Genomic DNA, 20,054 nt, shown 5'->3' with positions numbered 1-20,054 from the left:
AAACTGCTCCATCCCTGTACTCTGTGCTACTGTAATGCAGTCACCAACAAAACGAACCCAGCACTCCTCTGTGTGCTGGCTCCTACTTGCTAATGTGCCTGACCTAGTAATAGAGTGGGTATGATGAGGAGGCAGTGATATAGTGGATGTGGAATAGGGGGCACGAGCAGGTGGGAATTTCCACATGGTAGAACAAGAGAATACGGGCTGGGGAAGTGGCTCCCTGGGTCAAGGGCTCGCCACACAAGTATGCAAGCACATGAGTACCTGAGTTCATTCACCAGAACACACAAAAATACGAATGAAAAGGTGGTACTTATCTGTAATCCTAGCACGCTTACAGAGCGATAGAAGAATCCCTAGAAACTCACAAGCCAGATAGCCTGGTGTATGCAGTGGTAAGCAACAAGAGAGACCCTACCTCAAACAAGACTGTCCCCTGACTCCGCACACATGAACACCAAGATTTAGAAACCAAAGAACTTCTACTTGAGTTTACACTGTAATTTAAAACATTTGCTTATGATATACTATTTCAGGATTAAAAAGAAATACAAACTAGGACAAATGAACCAGTGTAGAGTATCCATGGAAAAAGGAAAGGCTCTTGGGGCTGGAAGGATGGCTCAGCAGTTAGAAGCCCTTGCTACTTTTGCAGAAGACCTAAATTCCAGAACCCAAATCAGGTGGCTCACAACTGTCTGTAACTTCAGCTCCTTGAAATATAACGTCCTCTTCTGGCCTCTGCAGGAACCTGCACTCACGTGCCTAGATACACACACACACACACACACACACACACACACACACACACACACACACACACACTTTTTAAAAGATAATGTTCTTGCTAGGATGAGGCTGAACTAAGATAGGTACATTCTAGAAGTCATTCCATTCCCTTCATCTGAAGAGTACTACAGATCTTTTAGAGAGGGAAACCTACTTCTGATTTCTTTTCTTGCAGAGACACCCCTGCCTTTTCAAAACTACAGATGACAAGCAATGCTACAAATTATTATCATATACTAGGTGAGTTCTTAAAATTCACAAGACCTGTGGTATGCATCCATGGGCACCATTGGGAATGCCTGAGGGCTGGTTACTCCCTTAGGCAATGGGTAACGAACGCCATGGAAACCAATACAATGATTGGATTTACAATTACAATTACAAGCAGAAGCAATTGGACCCCCAATACTAGGACAGGAGAAAGAGCATGTATCCAGTTCTGAGCCATTTAGTATCAAAGGGTTGCTTTTATAACTTTTAACAGTTTAAAAATTTGAACAGAAATGCCATCATAAGACCAGAACAATTCCCTTGACTAAAAAGGACAAAATATTTGGAAACAGCGAAGATTGAAAAGTAGGGGTCTTTAGCTGAGCTGTGGTGGCACATCCCTTTAATCCCAGCACTCGGGAGGCAGAGGCAGGCAGCCTATTCTACAGAGCTAGTTCCAAGACCGCCACGGCTACACAAAGAAATCCTGTTTCAAAAAACCAAAAAGGAGTAAAAAATACATTCAACCTCTAATTGTTCATCCCTGTTATTTTTTGCGATCTCAGTCCTCGGGGGTGGCCTTGATCTGGAGGTGGTGAGAATGGGGAGTGGGCTGGGGGAAGGGGAGGGGGGCAGGAAGTGGGAGAACAAGGGAATCTGTGGCTGTTATGTAGAACTGAATAGTATTGTAAAATAAAATAAAAAAATAAACAGGATAAAAAAAAAAGAAAGAAAAAAAATACATTCAAGATCAATGTCCTACCTAGTAAAAACAACAGAAATAATAAGTACTATGGACTCACATCACTGGTTTTAGGCATATATATCAGAAAAAGTGCTGCAATACTCTGAATTATTAAAACATTACTCAATTTATTCTGGGTGTGCTACAGTCGGAGAGGAATAGCGAGATAGCGCATATTTTAAAAAGGATTGAGAGTCCACAGACAGACACCGGATATGAGTGGGGCACGACCAGTTGTCAAGTGGCTCTACCCAGGCAAATAAACGAAGAACCACAGAGGCTCACTAGGGCCTCCTTCAGAGCGGAGGACACTCTCATCTTACTGCAGCTTAGAACCTGAATTCAGGGCATGAACCCAGAACTGCATCTCCTCAAAAATCCCATTCGCCAGCCTCTTCTGCACATTCTCTACCACCTTCACTTAGTAAGTCCGACAGAGTTCTTTTGGTATTCTAAATTAGTCCATTTTTCTCTCCAGTTGAAGATCAGACGAGGGAGTTGACTTTCAGATGGTATTTAGGAGCCACATTATTTAAAATAGGCCTCTCTTTAAACCCTAGCATCACCGTTATTACATCAAGATGTCTGTACCAGGAAAATGAGCCTGAGAGGACAAGATGAAGATATCCAACCTCTGCTTCCTACTCGAGCAGCCTAAAATGCCCTCCAGGCCGTGGTCTCAGACCTGCCAGACAGTCCTCACTTGAGTGCGGCCTGTATGCAGTGCCCCTCTGCTGAGCAGAAGAACGTAGCATCCTGGAAGGAATACCACTTCCAATACTCAATAAGTCCACCCCCTCCTCCTCACCCCACCACACATTGCAAGCCCTTGCTCTAGTAAAGCAAGTTGTCATGCAGTACATGTAAAGAACCAAGAGGCCCCAGAGGACAGGTCATGAGGAGTCCAGGCCTCAGTCCAACAGCTGGGGGAACTGGACCCTGCTCGCAGCCCATGAGTTATTTCACAAAGAAACACTGCCAATGGACACTCCGAGTCACAGACTCATCAGAGGTTCACTATGAGTCCTGACCTTCCCAAAAGACATGATACAGGTATTTCTGTTTAAGTCACTAAAATCTGTGAAGGGATTTACTAGTAACAAAAATTCCTATATGAGGAATAGTGATGTCCATTTAAGGTTCGTTTTCTCTTCATATTTTAGTGTGTGTGTGTGTGTGTGTGTGTGTGTGTGTGTGTGTGTGTGTGTGTTCCTAAGTGTATGTATAGGCACCACCTGTGTGCAGTACCACAAGAGGTCAGAAGAGATATCTGATCCCCTGGAGTTATGCATGGTTTTGAGCTACCATGTGGGTGCCAGTAACCAAACCCGAGCAGTAAACATTTAACTGCTGAGCCATCATCTCTCTGGCACCCCAACTTAGTTTTTAATCACTTCTGGGGAAGGAGCCTTCAGCAAAGTCTGAGTTCACAGAGCCTTGCTTAAGACGGGCAAGTGTAGGCAGAGGCCAGCTTAAAGATGCAAGCTGAGGGCTGGAGAGACGGCTCAGTGGTTAAGAGCACTGGCTGCTCTTCCAGAGGTTCTGAGTTCAATTCCCAGCAACCACATGGTAGCCCACAACCATCTGTAATGAGATCTGGTGCCCACTTTTGGCCTGCAGGGATACATTCAAGCAGAACACTGAATACATAATAAATAAATAAATCTTTTAAAAAAATATGCAAGCTGAACCTACTACTATCACCTGTAATTCCAGTCCCAGGACCTTAAGGCTGGAGAATTAGGAGTTCCATGCTGGCCTGAGATGTAGAGTGAAACCACGGAAGAGGAGAGGGGAAGATGAGAAGGATGGAGGGCGGGAGAGCAACTGGCAAACGTTTGAAAGTGCCTAGCCTTGTCACTGCAACTTGTCACTGGGGGCTGGAGACAGGGCATGGGAGAATCTCGTGAGAGGAGGCGACAACACACTGGGGCATTTCAATCCTGTCCTGAAGGCCACTGCTGGCCACAACAGCAATTACTGGATATCCTCAAAAGGAGAAGACCTCTGCAGGTCCAAGGCCAGTTTTAGTTACCATGCTTCATTAAAGTAGTATGCATCAGGGCCTGCACGCACTATACTCTATTCAGTTCTGGGGGTCCATTTCCAGGAACCAGAGCTTGCTTGGAATTTTTTAAGGCAAATTTTAATTTTTTTTTTTTCTTCACAAGTTCTCAGAGATTGTTTGGAAAAGTCCTATTATGTTTCCTGAAAGGGAACCGCTGAAGTGTTTAAGCTGAGACATCTGATTGATTAAGGTTCTAGAAAGATTTCTTTGGGTGAGGGGGTAGGGATGGGGCTGGAGAGTTGCCAAGAGCAGACCTGAGACTCACAGTGTAGCCAAGGCAATCAGGAATCCTACCTCACTCAGGAGGCACCTCTAGCAAGAGTGTGCGTCTCAGGGACCCTGCTGTCAGGATAGACTTTTCTTTCCCACATTGACTCTGTGAGCTGTTTGAGCAGGTATTCCAGGATACTTAATGTCCAGCTCCTTGTGCTTGCTCTTTCCTGCAGTGGGTATCGTAGAAGCTATTCATGTGTATTTATGCAAGAAACCATAGTGAGTAACAGCAAAATTTAAAACAAGCCTCTCAGTCACACCAGGCCCTCCTCTATTGTTGCTGTCTTAATATCTTCTGTCAAATCACCAAGCCATGCACCAGAATTTCTGAAGAGAAATGAGATTACTTTTCTCAAAGCAAACAACAAATGTAGTCTCCAAAATGACTGCCAAATTAGTATATTAAATCACCATGTAACCTAAAAGTTGCTTAAAGTATGAGAGAGAGACAGACAGACAGACAGCTTGAAAACAAGAACCTTGACATCGTCAACTACGAGTGTGTCAAGTGTTCCAAATCTCTCCATTTTGCTGGATGAGAATAAAGGGAGAAAGTACCACAGAGTTAAAGCATGACCAGACATCCCAACTGATTCTACGATTACATTTTTTGATGACTTAACTAAAATTGTGAGTGAGGCTTTAGATGTTTGGGGGGTGGGGGGAGGCATTGGTTTGGGGGTATAAGACCTCACTATGCAGCTCAGGCTCCCATCTCTCACTGTGCAGCCCACTGCATAGCTGCCTGGAAACACTTCCTGCACCAGCCTCCCCAGGGCTGGGATTGCAAGTTTGCATCCCTGGACCCTGATTGTTTATTTTTTGGTTTGTTTTCTTAGTCTAATGCTTCCCTCCTCAAAGACCGCTGGTTTTAAATGAGGAGCTTTGCATCCTAATTTAAGGATAAGGTAAGGAAGTAAGAGAGGGCCCCTTTTATCCTCCTAGAATAACTGAATGGTTTTTTGATGTGGCACTCAATCCTTGGGCCTTGCGTTCTTAGGCAAGACAGGTTTGAAGAGATCAAAAGCAATGCTTCCAATGAGCACTGAGGGAGGCTGTGGAGGCTGTTCTTCAGAGAAGACAGACAGATCTCCACACCCCAGGCCTGTAATTAAGTGAAAGATTTTTATTTTCAGATTTATTTCATGTGTATGAGTGCTTTGCTTGCATGCATGTATATGCAACACATGTGTGTCTGATCCCATGGAGGTCAGAAGACATGATCAGATTCCCAGGAAGTAGAGTTACAGATGGTTGGTAGCTGTTATGTGTGGGGTGCTAGGAATCAAGCTCAGGTCCTCTTGAAGAACAGCCAGTGCTCTTAACCACTGAGCCTTCTCTCCAGCCACCTAGTTCAAGACGTTATGAGAAAGACTTTTGTTCCCTCCCTCCTTTCTTACCTTTCGCTAAGTTATTTATTTATGTATTTATTAATGGAAAGCAATAAACCCTACCACTGTTGGGAAGAATCAAAATAATGCCAAATGCTACCATCAGTTTATCTGAGCGTCTTATTAATTTTAGGGGTTCCTACAGGAATTTCACAGCAGTGATGGAGTAATAACACACTGAGTGCAATCTCGGGCAGAAAGACGAGTTGTAGGAAACTCTACTTCCACTCATCTTCACCCCACGCATTAGCACACTGAGACCACCCTTCCAGGTGGGGTGAGGGACAAGCACCTCTCTTCTGGCTCTCCTAAGTGACACTGTCTAGCTACTTCCAACTAAACCAACTCATGGATCAAGACAGTTGGATGAATGCAGGGAAATAATTATAACCTAAAGGGAGAAATGATCCGACATTTAACTCTCACAACATGGAATAGAACAGAAGTATATTTTAATACCTTTTACTGATTATCTTATTATGCATGAAAACATGCTCAATATAATAAATGCAGAGATGCACAGAGAGCAAAATAAAACTCTCCTGTAATTACACCACTCGGAGATAACCACAGTTGACATTTGGGTGTTTAGACAGTCACATTTTCTGTGCATGTATATAATCACATATGTACAGTTTTGCAAAAATGGGATCATATTTAAAGTTTTTTCATTTAACACTGTTTATTGTAAACATTTTGTACATCAAATAAATATTGTATATAATTTCATTTTTAAAGCATTTTAAAGTATTACATTAATCGTTTACTATGACTTATTTATTCAGCTTCTTGATTTTGAACATCTGGCTTATTTTCTTTTTTTACTCTTTCAAACTGTACTGCACAATTGTATTTTCCTTTAAACTCCCCTTATCTGTAATTATTTCATTAGGATAAAGTTTCAGAAACATGACTGCTTGGGTTTGCTGAATGGAAAGCAGGAGGCATCGCTGAGATAATCAGAGGCACCAAGACAAGAACACAAGTCACAGAGCCTTCGTGTCTTAGGGCTATAAGCACAGGCACCAAATCTGGACGCCGCATGGAAAGAGGTGAGACGCTCTTGAGAAAACTTTGGGCACTTGTTTGGTTTTGTTGTTATTGTTTTTTAAGATTTATTTATTATGTATGCAGTGTTCTGCCTGCATGCCAGAAGAGGGCACCAGATCTCATTACAGATAGTTGTGAGCCACCTTGTGGTTGCTGGGAATTGAACTCAGGACCTTTGGAAGAACAGCTAGTGTTCTTAACCACTGAGCCATCTCTTCAACCACTTGTTTGGATTTCTTAGAACCACTGTCATTGCTAAAAGGCTACCCAAGAGGCCGGATGCTCATACGAAGAACCCTTTCCTCTAGGATGATGCCTCTGAGAAGCTGGCAGCAACCCTGGCAAGCCAAGGTCAGGATCCAGTGCTCGGCCTAGCATTTTTCGACAGTGAATGTTAGCTTTGTACAGATGTGTAAAATATGAGATATTGGTTATTCTAATTCATCTGGCTATGCTCATATTAGGAAATGGATAAATATATAACTAATATATAACTGTTAACTTTGAGTATATCATTAACATATTTTATGTTATTTAAATAGACAATTGATTGTAAAGTCACAAAATTGTGTTTATAACATAATAATATAGCTTCCAGAAATAAGAGAGGTGCTACTATAGTTCCTTCTTTTCACCTTATCGTTATAAAAACAACCAGTGTTAAATGGGAGGAGGGGTATCAGTCAGTGTAAGAAAAAATGATAAAAATAATACAATAGTCAATGGAAAGTGAGGTTCATTATTTAAAATGTTTTCTTTGTGTTACCATAATCTTGCTATGCTTGAGTCTATAGCCTGTATTCATTTGTGATTAATAGGTAGGTAGGTAGGTAGGTAGATAGATAGATAGATAGATAGATAGATAGATAGATAGATAGATAGATGGATGATAGGCAGACAGACAGATAGATGCAATTAAGTTATTCTTTCATTATATTCTTTTCCAGCTCATAACACATCTTGGCTATTTTCTTGGCAATTACTTACTGGTCTATCTGATTTTCTATAACTGGCTAAAATACCAATTTATGAAGCCATTCCCCAATGTCTTGCTTTCATAAATGCTGCTTCATAAATAAAGTATGTCAAGACGTGAACGTACTAACTATAGAAGCCTGAGGACCCAAGTTTGATCTCCAGAACCCACATAAAAAGCTGGACGTGATGACGTGAATTTAATCCCAGCACTCTTTCTGTGGCCACGCATTCACACACATGCACACACAGAGACACATACAGAGAGGTGAATACATATACACATGCATACGTTAGTTTACAAATAACAAAAATTTAGTTAACACGGCTGCTGCACACCCATCTTTGAACAACTCCTGCTTTCTTTATTCAAACAAAACTATTTAAAAAGGCATGTTTGATTCAAAATTAAGATAAATACTCCAGGGAGCAGCAATGAAGCAGAGTAGAGTGTTTCGGTCAAACGCCTCTGTCTTGGTGGGCTCAGAATCTGGGAAAATGTTCCTAAAGGATACAGCATATCACCATTCACTGTGTGGAAACAGGGAACTCAGATGAGCCCCTGAGAACTGAGACTGAAGAAGGTTCTACACTTTGTACAGGAAGTTACCAAGCTGCTCCTGACCACCATCTAGGACTGGGGACCTATCTGCTGGGTCACAGCCAGATGGAGGAAGATAAACAGAGCCCCAGCACACCACCAGAGCCAAGGCTTCGGCTGTCTCAGCAGATGGTCAAGATCAACACCAGGTGGAAGAGTCAGTGACAGGAAAAGTTCCGGAGGATCTTAAAGGCAGTAGCAACTAAATCTAGAAACAGAAGAGACGAGAAAACCTAGTATTTCCTGATAGATTAGGGAAAAGAAGAATCATTCAGGAAAAAGAGAGTTAGTTCAATGGTGGCCCCACCACATTCCACAGCACACAGCCATGATTAACTGAAATGGGTCACAAAACAAAACCAAAAGTTACCAGTCTGGGAGAAGAATAAATGGGTAAGGAGAAATGGGTAAGGAGGAGGAAGAGTTGATAATGGTGGAGATGAGTGGATGGATGAGAGGAGACAATGATCATAATGCATTATATACATGTATTAAATTGTCAAAGAACTAAGTCCATTAACAATTCAAAGAAACAAAATCAATCTAAATGATAGCCAGAAGGGGGAAAGAGAAGCAAAATGAAAAGGCTAAATGGGGCCAGAGCGATGGCTCAGCAGTTAAGAGCACTTATTGCTGCTCTAGAAGACCCAAGTTCAATTCCCAGCACCCACACGGCAACTAACAATCATCTATCTGTAACTCCAGTTAGTTCCAGATGATCCAACACCCTCTTCTGACCTACCTCTACAGGAAAATATCCACACACATAAAACAAAAAATAAATAAAATTTTTAAAGAATAATTAAATACATACATACATAGGACTAGTTAAATACTGTTTATGAATGATAGACAAAACGAAACACTGAAAATATCTGAAAATTAAACTGGACATGGTGGCGCACAGCTGTAATTCCAGAACTCAGGAGGTAGAGGGCAGGAGGATCAGCAGTTCAAAATGACTCTCTGCTCCCTAGCTGGTTTGAAATCAACCTGGGCTACATGAATCCCTAACACAAACACATGAACTACTTCAAACAAACCCTGTTTGGCATAACAAGTGTTTTCCAAGTTTTCTATGGTTTTACTTTATTGTTTTTTGCTACAGATGAGAAGTCTTGTTGTTTTGTTGTGTTTGCAGCAGTGAAGACTCAAACCCAGAACCTTCCACGTACTCGGCAAACGCTCCGCAGCACTGTGCTCACCCTCACATCCACTTCTAAACCTCACTTTTGCCCCCGCTCTTCTTCCCATCCCTCTGCCACAGAACTTTACAGTAGTTTTAAAACATTTTAACAGTTGATAGGCCCTCGGCCATCTATAGCAATATTCTAGTAATCTAGGAGATGTCACAGGTTTGCTTACCAAGGAGATTTGGCACCATTTTTCAAGTATCTCCTACCTGACTCTTGACAAAGGAAGTCACTACAATAAAATTGTGTTAAAGGTCAGACATAGGGTCACAAGCCTTTAATCCCAGCACTCGGGAGACAGAAGCAGGCAAATCTCTGTGCATTCCAGAACAGTCTGGTCTACATAGTGAGTTCCATGACAGACAGGGCTATGTAGAGAGACCCTGTCTCAAACAAACAAACCAAAAAAAAAAAAAAAAAACCAACAAAAAGTTAAATTTCCAAAATAATGACCAGAGACTGGCAACATTACACCCTTTCCAGTGTCTAGCAAGCAATGAACTTGCTTTCTTCAGTTTCGCCCCTTGAAATGCAGCTTCCCTCACTGGCCTAGTTTAATCTTTATTGCTGTAACAGAAAACTGACCAAAACCAACTTACAGGAGCACAGAGCTTATTTCATTTTATAGCTTACAGTCCGTCCTCAAAGTAAGTCAAGGCAGGAACTTGGAGCAGAAGCACAGGAGACACTGATGACTGGTTTCCTCAGCTGCCTTTCTTACACAACCTCGGCCAGTGGTGCTCAGCCTTCCTCATGCTGCGACCCTTTAATACGGTGCCTCATGTTGTGATGACCCCCAGATGTAGAATTATTTCATTGCTACCTCACAACTGTAATTTTGCTACTGTTAGGAGTCATAATCTGAAAATCTGATATGCAGGATGATATCTGATATGCGACCCCCAAAGGGGTCATGATCCACATGTTGAGAATTACTGGCCTAGGCCTACCTGCCCTCCACAGACCTGCCCAGACCAGTCTGATGGAGCCAAATCCTCAGTTAAGGATCTCTTTTCCCAGGTGACTCCAGTTATGTCCAGCTGACAAAAAGCTAACTGTGCATCCCACCCTCAGGAACAGGGTGACATGGTACTCAAGCACATAGGCCTAGAGGCCCTAGAACGAGCTATCTTCAAGGCTCTCCTTCTTTTGCCATTTTTTTTCTACAATGCATAAACCTTCGCTTATAGAAAAGGATGTTACTATTACCCTCCAATTATTCCTGAAAATCTGGACGTTCTGTGTAAAATTAAGACACTTACTGAAAGTCAGAGATAAATAAGATAAGCAATGAGACCAAAATGTGAACCCAATTCATCCAATATGCATAATCTGTGTCCCTACTGGGCTACACTGCCCAGACTTGAAAAAAGCAGGGTGAGATTCAAGAGTTGCCAGCCATACACCACTTCTAAACCAAAAGCACCTGTGCACTGTTTTTTTGTTTTTAGGGTTTCTTTAAAGATTTAATATTTTATGTGTATGCCTTTGTGAGTTCATATGCATCACATGTGTGCAGAAGAAGCCCATGAACATGGACAGAGGGCATCAGATGCTTTGGAGCTACCATCCATTTGGGTACTGGGAACCAAACTCGGGTCCTCTGAAAAAGCAGTGAGTGTTATTAACTGCTGAGCCATCTCCCCAGCTCCCCAGCGCCTGGTATTTAGGTTTTTAAAAACCTGTCTCAGAACCTTGAAGTCCTGACGCTGCTGTCACCAGTCACACCCTCCCCACCCCTGGCGCTCTAATATACATTTTCAAACAAGACAACTACATAAACACTTCGCTGGCCATAGAGTCCTTTTCTACAATTTGAACAAAAGCATAGAGTTAAGTTTTGTAAGTAAGTTAGATTTTAAACCAAAGATGTCCTGTGCTGTGGGATGTTCTGTATGTCCTGTGGGAGCCCGTTCTTGGGTTCCTCGTGGCTTTACCCAGCAGGTCCGCATAGAGGATGATGAGGACCACGGGCCTGAGTGCAGGTGTCTGAGATGGTCTGCACTTGGCTGTGCTGTGGGAAGGTCTGTATGTCAAGTTGCTCTGATTGGTCAATAATAAATAAATAAATAAAACCTGATTGGCCGTGGCTAGGCAGGACTTGAAGTATGGGTGGGACTAACAGCGAGGAGAAATAAAAGAACAGGAAGGCAGAAGGACTCATTGCCAGCTGCCACCCTGACAAGCAGCATGAAAAGATGTCGGTAAGCCACGAGGCAAGGTATAGATTTGTGGAAATGGATTAATTTAAGCTACAAGAACAGTTAGCAAGAAGCCTGCCACGGCCATACAGTTTGAAGCAATATAAGTCTCTGTGTTTACTTGGTTGGGTCTGAGCTGCTGTGGGACTGGTGGGTGACAAAGATTTGTCCTGACTGTGGGCAAGGCAGGAAAACTCAAGCTACAGTCCTGGGCGGTCCCACATACACACACAGGTAAGTCCCATCAAAAGAAACAAAGAAGTGAACGCCTTCGACAGCCCTGAGGGAGAGACTGCAATAATCAGTCTCCTTTCTGTTTCTTTGGGAGCAAAGCCCCCACCTCGGGGTCTGGGGGATCGTACTTCAGCCCAGAAACTGGCTACAGATGGAGGGAACAGTGAAGCCGCTACTTTCGATCACAGACCTGCAGGAGAACGTGAGCCAAACTGTGCATGTTCTGTTCATGAAATAATATTCCCAAATGAAACAAATGAAAATTGACTCCTGAGAAAGTGCAGATGGTGAGGATGTAAATAAATAAGCATTATAAAGACCCTACAACTTCTCCTTACAGCCTTTGTTTATCCATTACCGAAATTATATCTAGGCATAGGATTTTATCTAAAAGCTTGTGTAAACACTTCTATACAAGCCCTTTCACATCTAGTGGTTCCCCCAAAACTTTGATGCCCTGAAAAAAATCTAATTATTACTGGTAACTTTAAAAGATCACAGTAATTTATTTTTGTCAAATGTGACTAAAGATTAATGGATACAATCAGGAATAATTTGGTAAAAATATATCAAACACAGAGAAAGCAAAATTTGTTGTTAAGTGAAGCATCAAATATAATAAAAGAGCAAATTCCATGAATGAACAGCAACAATGCGCAATTCATTAACCAAAGGCCCGTGGTTATTTCACACTTCAGAGGGCCACTGATATAATCAGAAACCACAGTAAGAGGATAAACACAGACTGCCTTCAGCACCTCCTTATATGTTTTAATTATAAACACTATGCCCATCCCTTCTGTAAACGATAAACTTAGAAAAGACAGTCAGGCAAGTATTCTAAGGTGGTGATCAATATGTCACCAAGTATTAAATGTATATCCTTTTCTTAGATCTCAGATGTTATTAACTGTAAGATTCTCATGGAAACTCTAATCATCATCCTCTCAGTCATTGTCATCACCAGCAGCAGCATCACCATCATCACTATCACTACCCACAATTCCCTGATCACTACCAAATGCCCTCTTCACTGCTCAAAGGGAAAAAATGTATTAGTTCATATCTTACTAGTTTCTGTATGCTCAGAGCTCGTTCAGCACTTAACTCGTAACAGCACTGTTTTAAATAAGAAAGAAAAAAATGAGGCTGGAGGTGCAGTGTAGTAGTTATGTACTTAGAAGGCCTGAGGCGCCAGGTTTAGTCTCCAGCACACACACACACAAAAATAGCCAGACATGCTGTCACATGCCTGAAATCCAAGCATTTGGGTGGCTAAGTCAGGAGCATCTAATGTTTGAGGCCAGGCTGGGTGACCAAGTCAGCTCAGGTCTCACCAACAAGTATGTGGAAAGTGACTGAGAAAGATATCCATCATCAACATCTATCCTCTGTAGACATGAACACTCACAAAAAAAATACACAAATGTACATACAAACATACAACACACACACAAAAACCATACACAAATAAACATACAACACACAAAAACCATACACAAATGTACATACAAACATACAACACACAAAAACCATACACAAATAAACATACAACACACAAAAACCATACACAAATGTACATACAAACATACAACACACAAAAACCATACACAAATAAACATACAACACACAAAAACCATACACAAATGTACATACAAACATACAACACACAAAAACCATACACAAATGTACATACAAACATACAACACACACAAAAACCATACACAAATGTACATACAAACATACACACAAAAAAACATACCCAAATGAACATATGTAAATACATACAACACATTCACAAAAAGAAGCCAACAAAAGTTCATTCACTTAGTGAAAATATGTAAACCAGCATTTTTCCATTGACAAGAATGAATACATCATATATAAAAACTACTAACTACACTGTTCTATAACTACTAAAGCACGCTATAGGAAAGTAACTACAATTGATCTTTTTTTAAGCAGAAAGAGAGATACAAAAGAAAACAAGGGGGCGGTGGTGGCGCACGCCTTTAATCCCAACACTTGGGAGGCAGAGGCAGGTGGATCTCTGTGAGTTCGAGGCCAGCCTGGGCTACCAAGTGAGTTCCAGGAAAAGGCACAAAGCTACACAGAGAAACCCTGTCTCGAAAAACCAAAAAAAAAAAAAAAAAAAAAAAAAAAAAGAATTGATGCTGCTTTGCCGGGCTTGGTGGCGCACGCCTTTAATCCCAGCACTCGGGAGGCAGAGCCAGGCGGATCTCTGTGAGTTCGAGGCCAGCCTGGGCTACCAAGTGAGCTCCAGGAAAGGCGCAAAGCTACACGGAGAAACCCTGTCTCGAAAAACCAAAAAAAAAAAAAAAGAAAACAAGGGAGACACTTTTCAAAAGGAGAAAGAAGCAGCCATGGTGACTGCTTCATTCTGATTCCCTCACGGTCCTCCAACCACCCTGGAGCTCCAGCTGCCCTACCTGCCACCCTGCCTTCTTCAGCTCCAGGTCTGTCTCTAAACAATTTCCTCTGCTTCTGTAAAGCCTTTCTCATCGTCTCCATTTATGATTGATAGCTAGTCAATTTTCAGTTTGGGATTCTGTCTATTTTCTCGACAATACTAGGTGTGCACACATACATTCATATGCTCTCCCTCTCCTCCCGCTCCTCTCTCTTCTCTCTCTCTCTCTCCCCCACCTCTACTTCCCTCCTGCCTATCCCCAATGGATAACAATCTCTATTTTCCAAATTTGACATAGAAGTTCCCCTTTCTCTATTACCTCCTCTATAAGGCGGAAGTATGTGTTTCTCACCTTTTCTATAAGGCAGAAGTAGGTGTTTCCCTATTACCTTCTCTATAAGGCAGTGGTGTGTTTTTTCAGCACTGAAGTCCCTTCCTCCCACACATAAGTGGAACGTCGCACACTGGTTCTGTCTGTTCTAGATCAGTTCTAAGTGCAGGGTCCCTTTCTTCTCTTTTAGAATGTGTACCCGTTTCTGTCCCTGAGAAACAAACGTCAGCTTCTGTGCACACTAGGGCACACCTGTGACGGCCCTTTCCCCGGCTTTCCCCAGGACTCTGCTGCACCCTCTCTTCTTCTGTGACTTGCATATTAAACTTCAGTCCTGCCCTGTATTGCTCCTCCTGTCTTCCCAAAAGAAAAACAGGAAAAAGTCCTTCAACAGATGGCCTTCTCCTCAATCCCACTTCAGCACGGCATTTGTCTCCATGTCTCTGGAGCATCTGTGGACGTCCCTGCGCCTTCCAAATTACCAACGCTTTCTTCGTCTCCTGGATCTCAGGAGGCCTGCTCAGGAAAGTCAAGGCCTTTACCTGGCACACCTTCTGCCTCTCAACTCTTTCCTCGTTAATCTTCCTTGCTGGCCTCGTGCTCCAGGCTAAAGCCCCTGCCATCCCCACATGCACTGATTCCATGCGTTTCTGCCAGCAGATTCCTTCAGGCCAGGCCCTTCTCGGTAAGTAATATTTTCCTATTAAACTGCTACATGTGCCAGGAACTTTTCAGCTCCTGATCACTCTCTGTTGATAAGAGAGAGTTTATACTTACACACATATGTACCGGCATCTATAATGCCTCTGAACACAATGAAAGGTATACATATTCTCTATAATGTGGTCTATACACAAAAGCTCGCTAAAGGCACTGACCATAGATCATCTTTGTATTCTCTTATAGTACCTTGTATACTACTACACATGCACTAAATACTCCAAATATTTGCAAAACTGAAATTAAAAGAATGAATGTATGTTTTTGTATAAATCAAGAAAGTAACTGGCGATATGAGGGAAAATGACTGACTCCTACTAGAGAAAGGATTCTTTTTGACACAGAAAATTGTCACCTAGAAGATTTTTTTTTTTTTTTTTTTTTTTTTTTTTTTGGTTTTTCAAAAGAGGGTTTCTCTGAATAACAACCCTAGCTGTCCTGGAACTCACTTGGTAAACCAGGCTGGCCTCGAACTCACAGAGATCCACCTGCCTCTGCTTCCCCAGTGCTGGAATTAAAGGCATGCACCACTCCCACCTGGCGAAGATATTAATTCTTTTGAGTAGAGCAGTTCCAAACACAACCTGCCATAAGGATAGAAATATATCCCCTTTCCACTCTCCTGTTCAGGCTGGCCAGAAAGCTAAGCTCAAGCTGCCTCGTGATAACTGTAAACTGCTCTTCCCACCTACTTTAACATGGTTGAGTATAATTGCCCTCAAATTATGCACTATGATTGGAGACATGAAATTTTATGAAAACTGGGGTCAATGTGGTAACAGAGCAGACTCTAGTGTGTCTATATTTTAAATTTATCATGATTCAGAATAAATAGAAAAATACTTAGGTTATAAGGTTTACATGAATGAATTTTCAGGATTATAGAGTTTTATTTTCAAATACCTCTGCTGGAGTGAAATATGTATTTACCATTATATTTAATTTTAAAACTGTTGTGAGTGCCTAGATTTTTGAAAACTGCAAGAGTATTCACGAAGGAGGGGAAATCGGAGAACACCGAGAGAAACGTGAGCTCAGGAGTCAACACTGTCTTCACTTACAATGAAGACGACTCACCTCTGGTGACAGCATCCAGGGCACAGCCACTTCCTGTGGCTCCTCCTCCGATAACAAGGATGTCAAACTCCGAGGTGTTCTGCAGAGTCATGAGCTGAGCTTCTCTGGAAGGAGGCTCCCTGTTCACAGGCTCTGTGAGGCACTCAGCTGCTTCCACATAAGCCAGGCTCACCTGAGGGAAAGTGGACAGGTTCCGGTCAAACATCTGGAATGCTAATTTAGCAAAGCGTACACTATACTATGAAGAAATTCGAAATGGAGATGAGGCCTACCAGAGCTAGCCCACGGCCCACACGTAGTCCCAGGAGCAGCTATGTGGGAGTGGGCTTTATTTCTTTACATAGGTCTCAGCTATTTACCCACAGAACACCTGGTTTCAAATTCAATATCTCAAATGTTTGTTTGAGTTTTAAATATAGCAAAGTTTAATTATTTCCAGCACTATGCAGCAATTCCCAAATGTTTTACCTAAACCAATTTGAGGAATCAGAAGGAAGTATTTTACCCGGTCACATCCAACCATTCAGATAAGATTTAAAACTGCAGACATCATATGAAAGGAGAAAATAGCACTTTATAACCATTGTGCATTTTCTTATAAGTATGTTTCTTATTCAGTTCTCAGGACAAAAATATACTCTAGATTCTGTGATTTGTTGGTTTAATTCAGCACAATTGAAAAGTCTGCTTAGCAGAAGTTAGTATCTTATTTAGATAAATCTATGAGGCACAATGGAAATATTTTTCAAAGATTTTAATAAGAGGCTTCCTCATCAATATTCAAATATAAAGGTAAAGATTTCCAATATTTATAGTACATTATTTAGATTTTTGAAAAATTAATAGTAATAACATTCAAACTAGGCATAATCCTCCTAAGTTTCTTGGTTCTTTAATAAAGAACTCATCATCAGCCCAAATCAAAAATACTTGTCTTTTTGTTGTTGTTTATTTTTGCAAAGTGTTTGCCTAGTACATGTAAGAGTCTTTGGTCCATACCCAGGACAACTGCAAGCAAAAAGGATTTGACCTCTCTGCTGCCCCACATCTACCATTCCTACACACACGGGAGACAAAGGCAAGAGGCCATCCTAGGGTTCATAGTGAGTCACAGACCCAGCCTGTGTTACATGGATGACAACTTGTTAAAACAAACATACACACACACACACACACACACACACACACACACACACACACACACAAGTGTGCCAGAACCAGAAGGTCAAACACAGAAAAATAGGTATTTGGGATTTTTTTTCTCACACTACAGTGTAGATTCATTTACCACAATGCAGAGTAAGTAATGGACCCATGTTGCTCCTTTGGTTATCCAAAGAGGACAACACCTCTTTTCCTCTATCCCTTCACAGGATCAGCAGCACAGTGAAGAATCTTCACTCCCCCACTCACCCCTATGTCACCTATGAAGCTCAGAATGAGCAGGGCCAAGCTTCAAGAACAGGAGCTCTCGGGTCTTCAATGCAGGGTCTCTCCATGTATCCACAAGATGGCTTGGAATTCTTTATGCAGCCCAGACTGGCCCCAAACTGGCCCTGCGCTGGCTAAGGGCTGGGCTTACAGTGTTCACCAGCATATCCAGCTGTGGTTACTGATCTTACATGGAGATTATTCTACTCAGTCAAGATAAGGGATTTTTTAAAAATTCAGATAAACCAAACTACTCTCTATAACCAGATTACCTATTATCAAGCCAATTGGATCTCTATGAAAATAAAGTCAGAAGTCTAGAGAACATTGAGAAAACCCTTTCTTGGGCCACAGGGGCCCAACTTGAGTCTCTGCGCCCATCTTGGAAGTCTGACCAACTGAATCCAATCCCTAGGATCCACATAGGAGGGGAGAGCAGACTCCAACAAACTGTCCCTTGACCTTCGTACTCACAACACGGTGCATTAATTTTTAAATTATTAGTTCAAATGCCAACATCCCATTCTGCAGGTAACTCCTCCTATCCATGTATTAATTAACTGTTTCCTTGTGTAACAAGCCAAATAGAAGGAACTGCTAAGCTCTGTGAAGGACTGGACTCTGCTAGCTATGGTCTTTGTCTTCCTCACCTAATGCAAAGGAAAAGAGAACACACGGAGAGACAGTACACACATACATAACACATTTGTGGAAAAAGCAAATGTCAGAGTGGTGGGGGGGGGGGGCAGACTATGGCCACTGTGGGGAGGGAGGAAGAGCTGCGCCATGACAGATGGGAAAGACTTGGACATGGGGCTGACAAGTGACTAAACCGCCGGAGCATTTTCACACATCAACAGAATTGCTGACATTTTCTGCCTGGTAAGTTTTCTAGAAATAGTCGAGAAATAAGTTTAAAGACCATATTACGGTATAGTTCATTAGAACTTGTTAATTCTAAGAACTCCCTATTCTCTTCTAACCAGGAAGACTGAATGAGGGCGTCTCCTTGGCAGGTGGGGGAAAGGTGAGGAGCCTCAGTCGTTCCCACTGGTTACAAGGTCCTGTCAGCTTCCTGACCTTCTGTGGGAATAGTCTCAGCCTGTCTTATCTTAATGTTAAAAATACCTCTTTCATCTTTATATGATGGTTGCATGCCTGTGATCTCAGTGCCCAAGAGGCAGGGAGGCAGGAGCATTACAAGCTCAAGGCCAGCATGGACTACAGGGCAAGACCTTGTCCAAAACAACACCAACATTTCCATGTATGGAATGTATGTTTCCGGCATCTTATATGTTTCCAACATTTATCCTAAAAATTCATAAAATATCCAAAAGCCCCTAAATTACCCAGCCTTAGTATTTACCCACTAAATTCACTATTATCTAGACTTTCACATACACACCATTACCCTCTTCATCACAAGACACCCCATGCCCACAATACTACTACATCTGATCACAAACAACTGATTGTTCACTCAACTCAGTATCCAAGACAACTATTTTTCTCCTGCTTTTTGTACCTCTCTTTCTTAGCTTCCTTTAGATAGTACTCAACTCCCCAACAGTAATAAGTGAGTACCATGCCTCTTAGGTATACCCTGTTCATTCTTTTCAGATGGCTATGAACTCTCTAGAGAATCTCAGGTGTTCCATATCATCCAATACTCTTCATGCCACAGTGATTTCTAATTTGTAGAACCCCAGATAGCAAACTGGTATATGTCTCAATATTAGTCTCATCACTTTATCTCTCCAAACTATTTTTTTAAGCTACCAGCAATCGGCATCCTTGATAATTACCCATCTGAAATGAATGCCAGTGTCCACACTGAAATCTGTTAGCAGATGTTCAACATTGACTTTATTTGTAATTGTGCCAAAGTGTGGAACCTCAAAGTCCTTCATCTGGCGTCTTAGATACTTTCCAGTTGCATACTCTAACACAACTTAAAGAAGGGGTTTATTTTGGCTCACAATTTGAAGGTACAATCTATCATGTCAGGAAGCCAAAGCAGCAGGAGCTTGAAGTAGCCAGCAGCCCAATAGCATCCAACCTCAGAAAGCTGAGAGTGGTGAATGCCTGTGTTCAGATCTTCCCATCTCTATTAACCTAATCAAGACAATCCCCCATTGGCATGCCCAGAGGCCCATCGCTGAGGGATTCCAAATCTCATCTGCTTGACAACTGAGATTAACCATCACACCTGGCAGGTGTCTAAACTGTGGTGGACCTCTGCAATGGAGAGTAACAGGTGACTTTACAAAGAACTAGTGATGAAAAGAACACATGAGCCTCGAATGCATTCTGCTAAATCAGTGCTCCGCA

General features: G+C 42.0%; 1 protein-coding gene across 4 annotated transcripts in view; it reads right to left on the bottom strand.

Annotated features, from left to right (window-relative positions):
• The window catches only part of Gpd2 (glycerol-3-phosphate dehydrogenase 2), a 145,748-nt gene that overhangs the window by 70,932 nt on the left and 54,762 nt on the right, over positions 1-20,054 (bottom strand). For all 4 annotated transcript variants that reach the window (XM_028874053.2, XM_028873990.2, XM_037204792.1 and 1 more), the window contains exon 3: positions 16,293-16,464. In XM_028874053.2, coding sequence (XP_028729886.1) covers positions 16,293-16,464 — 172 coding nt within the window. The remainder of the gene's footprint in view (positions 1-16,292; positions 16,465-20,054) is intronic.

This window comes from Peromyscus leucopus, chromosome 4 (genome assembly GCF_004664715.2).
Source record: "Peromyscus leucopus breed LL Stock chromosome 4, UCI_PerLeu_2.1, whole genome shotgun sequence".
NCBI classification, from domain to species: domain Eukaryota; kingdom Metazoa; phylum Chordata; class Mammalia; order Rodentia; family Cricetidae; genus Peromyscus; species Peromyscus leucopus.
The sequence above is the reverse complement of the archived record's forward strand: the minus strand, read 5'-3'. Positions and strand labels throughout refer to the sequence as shown.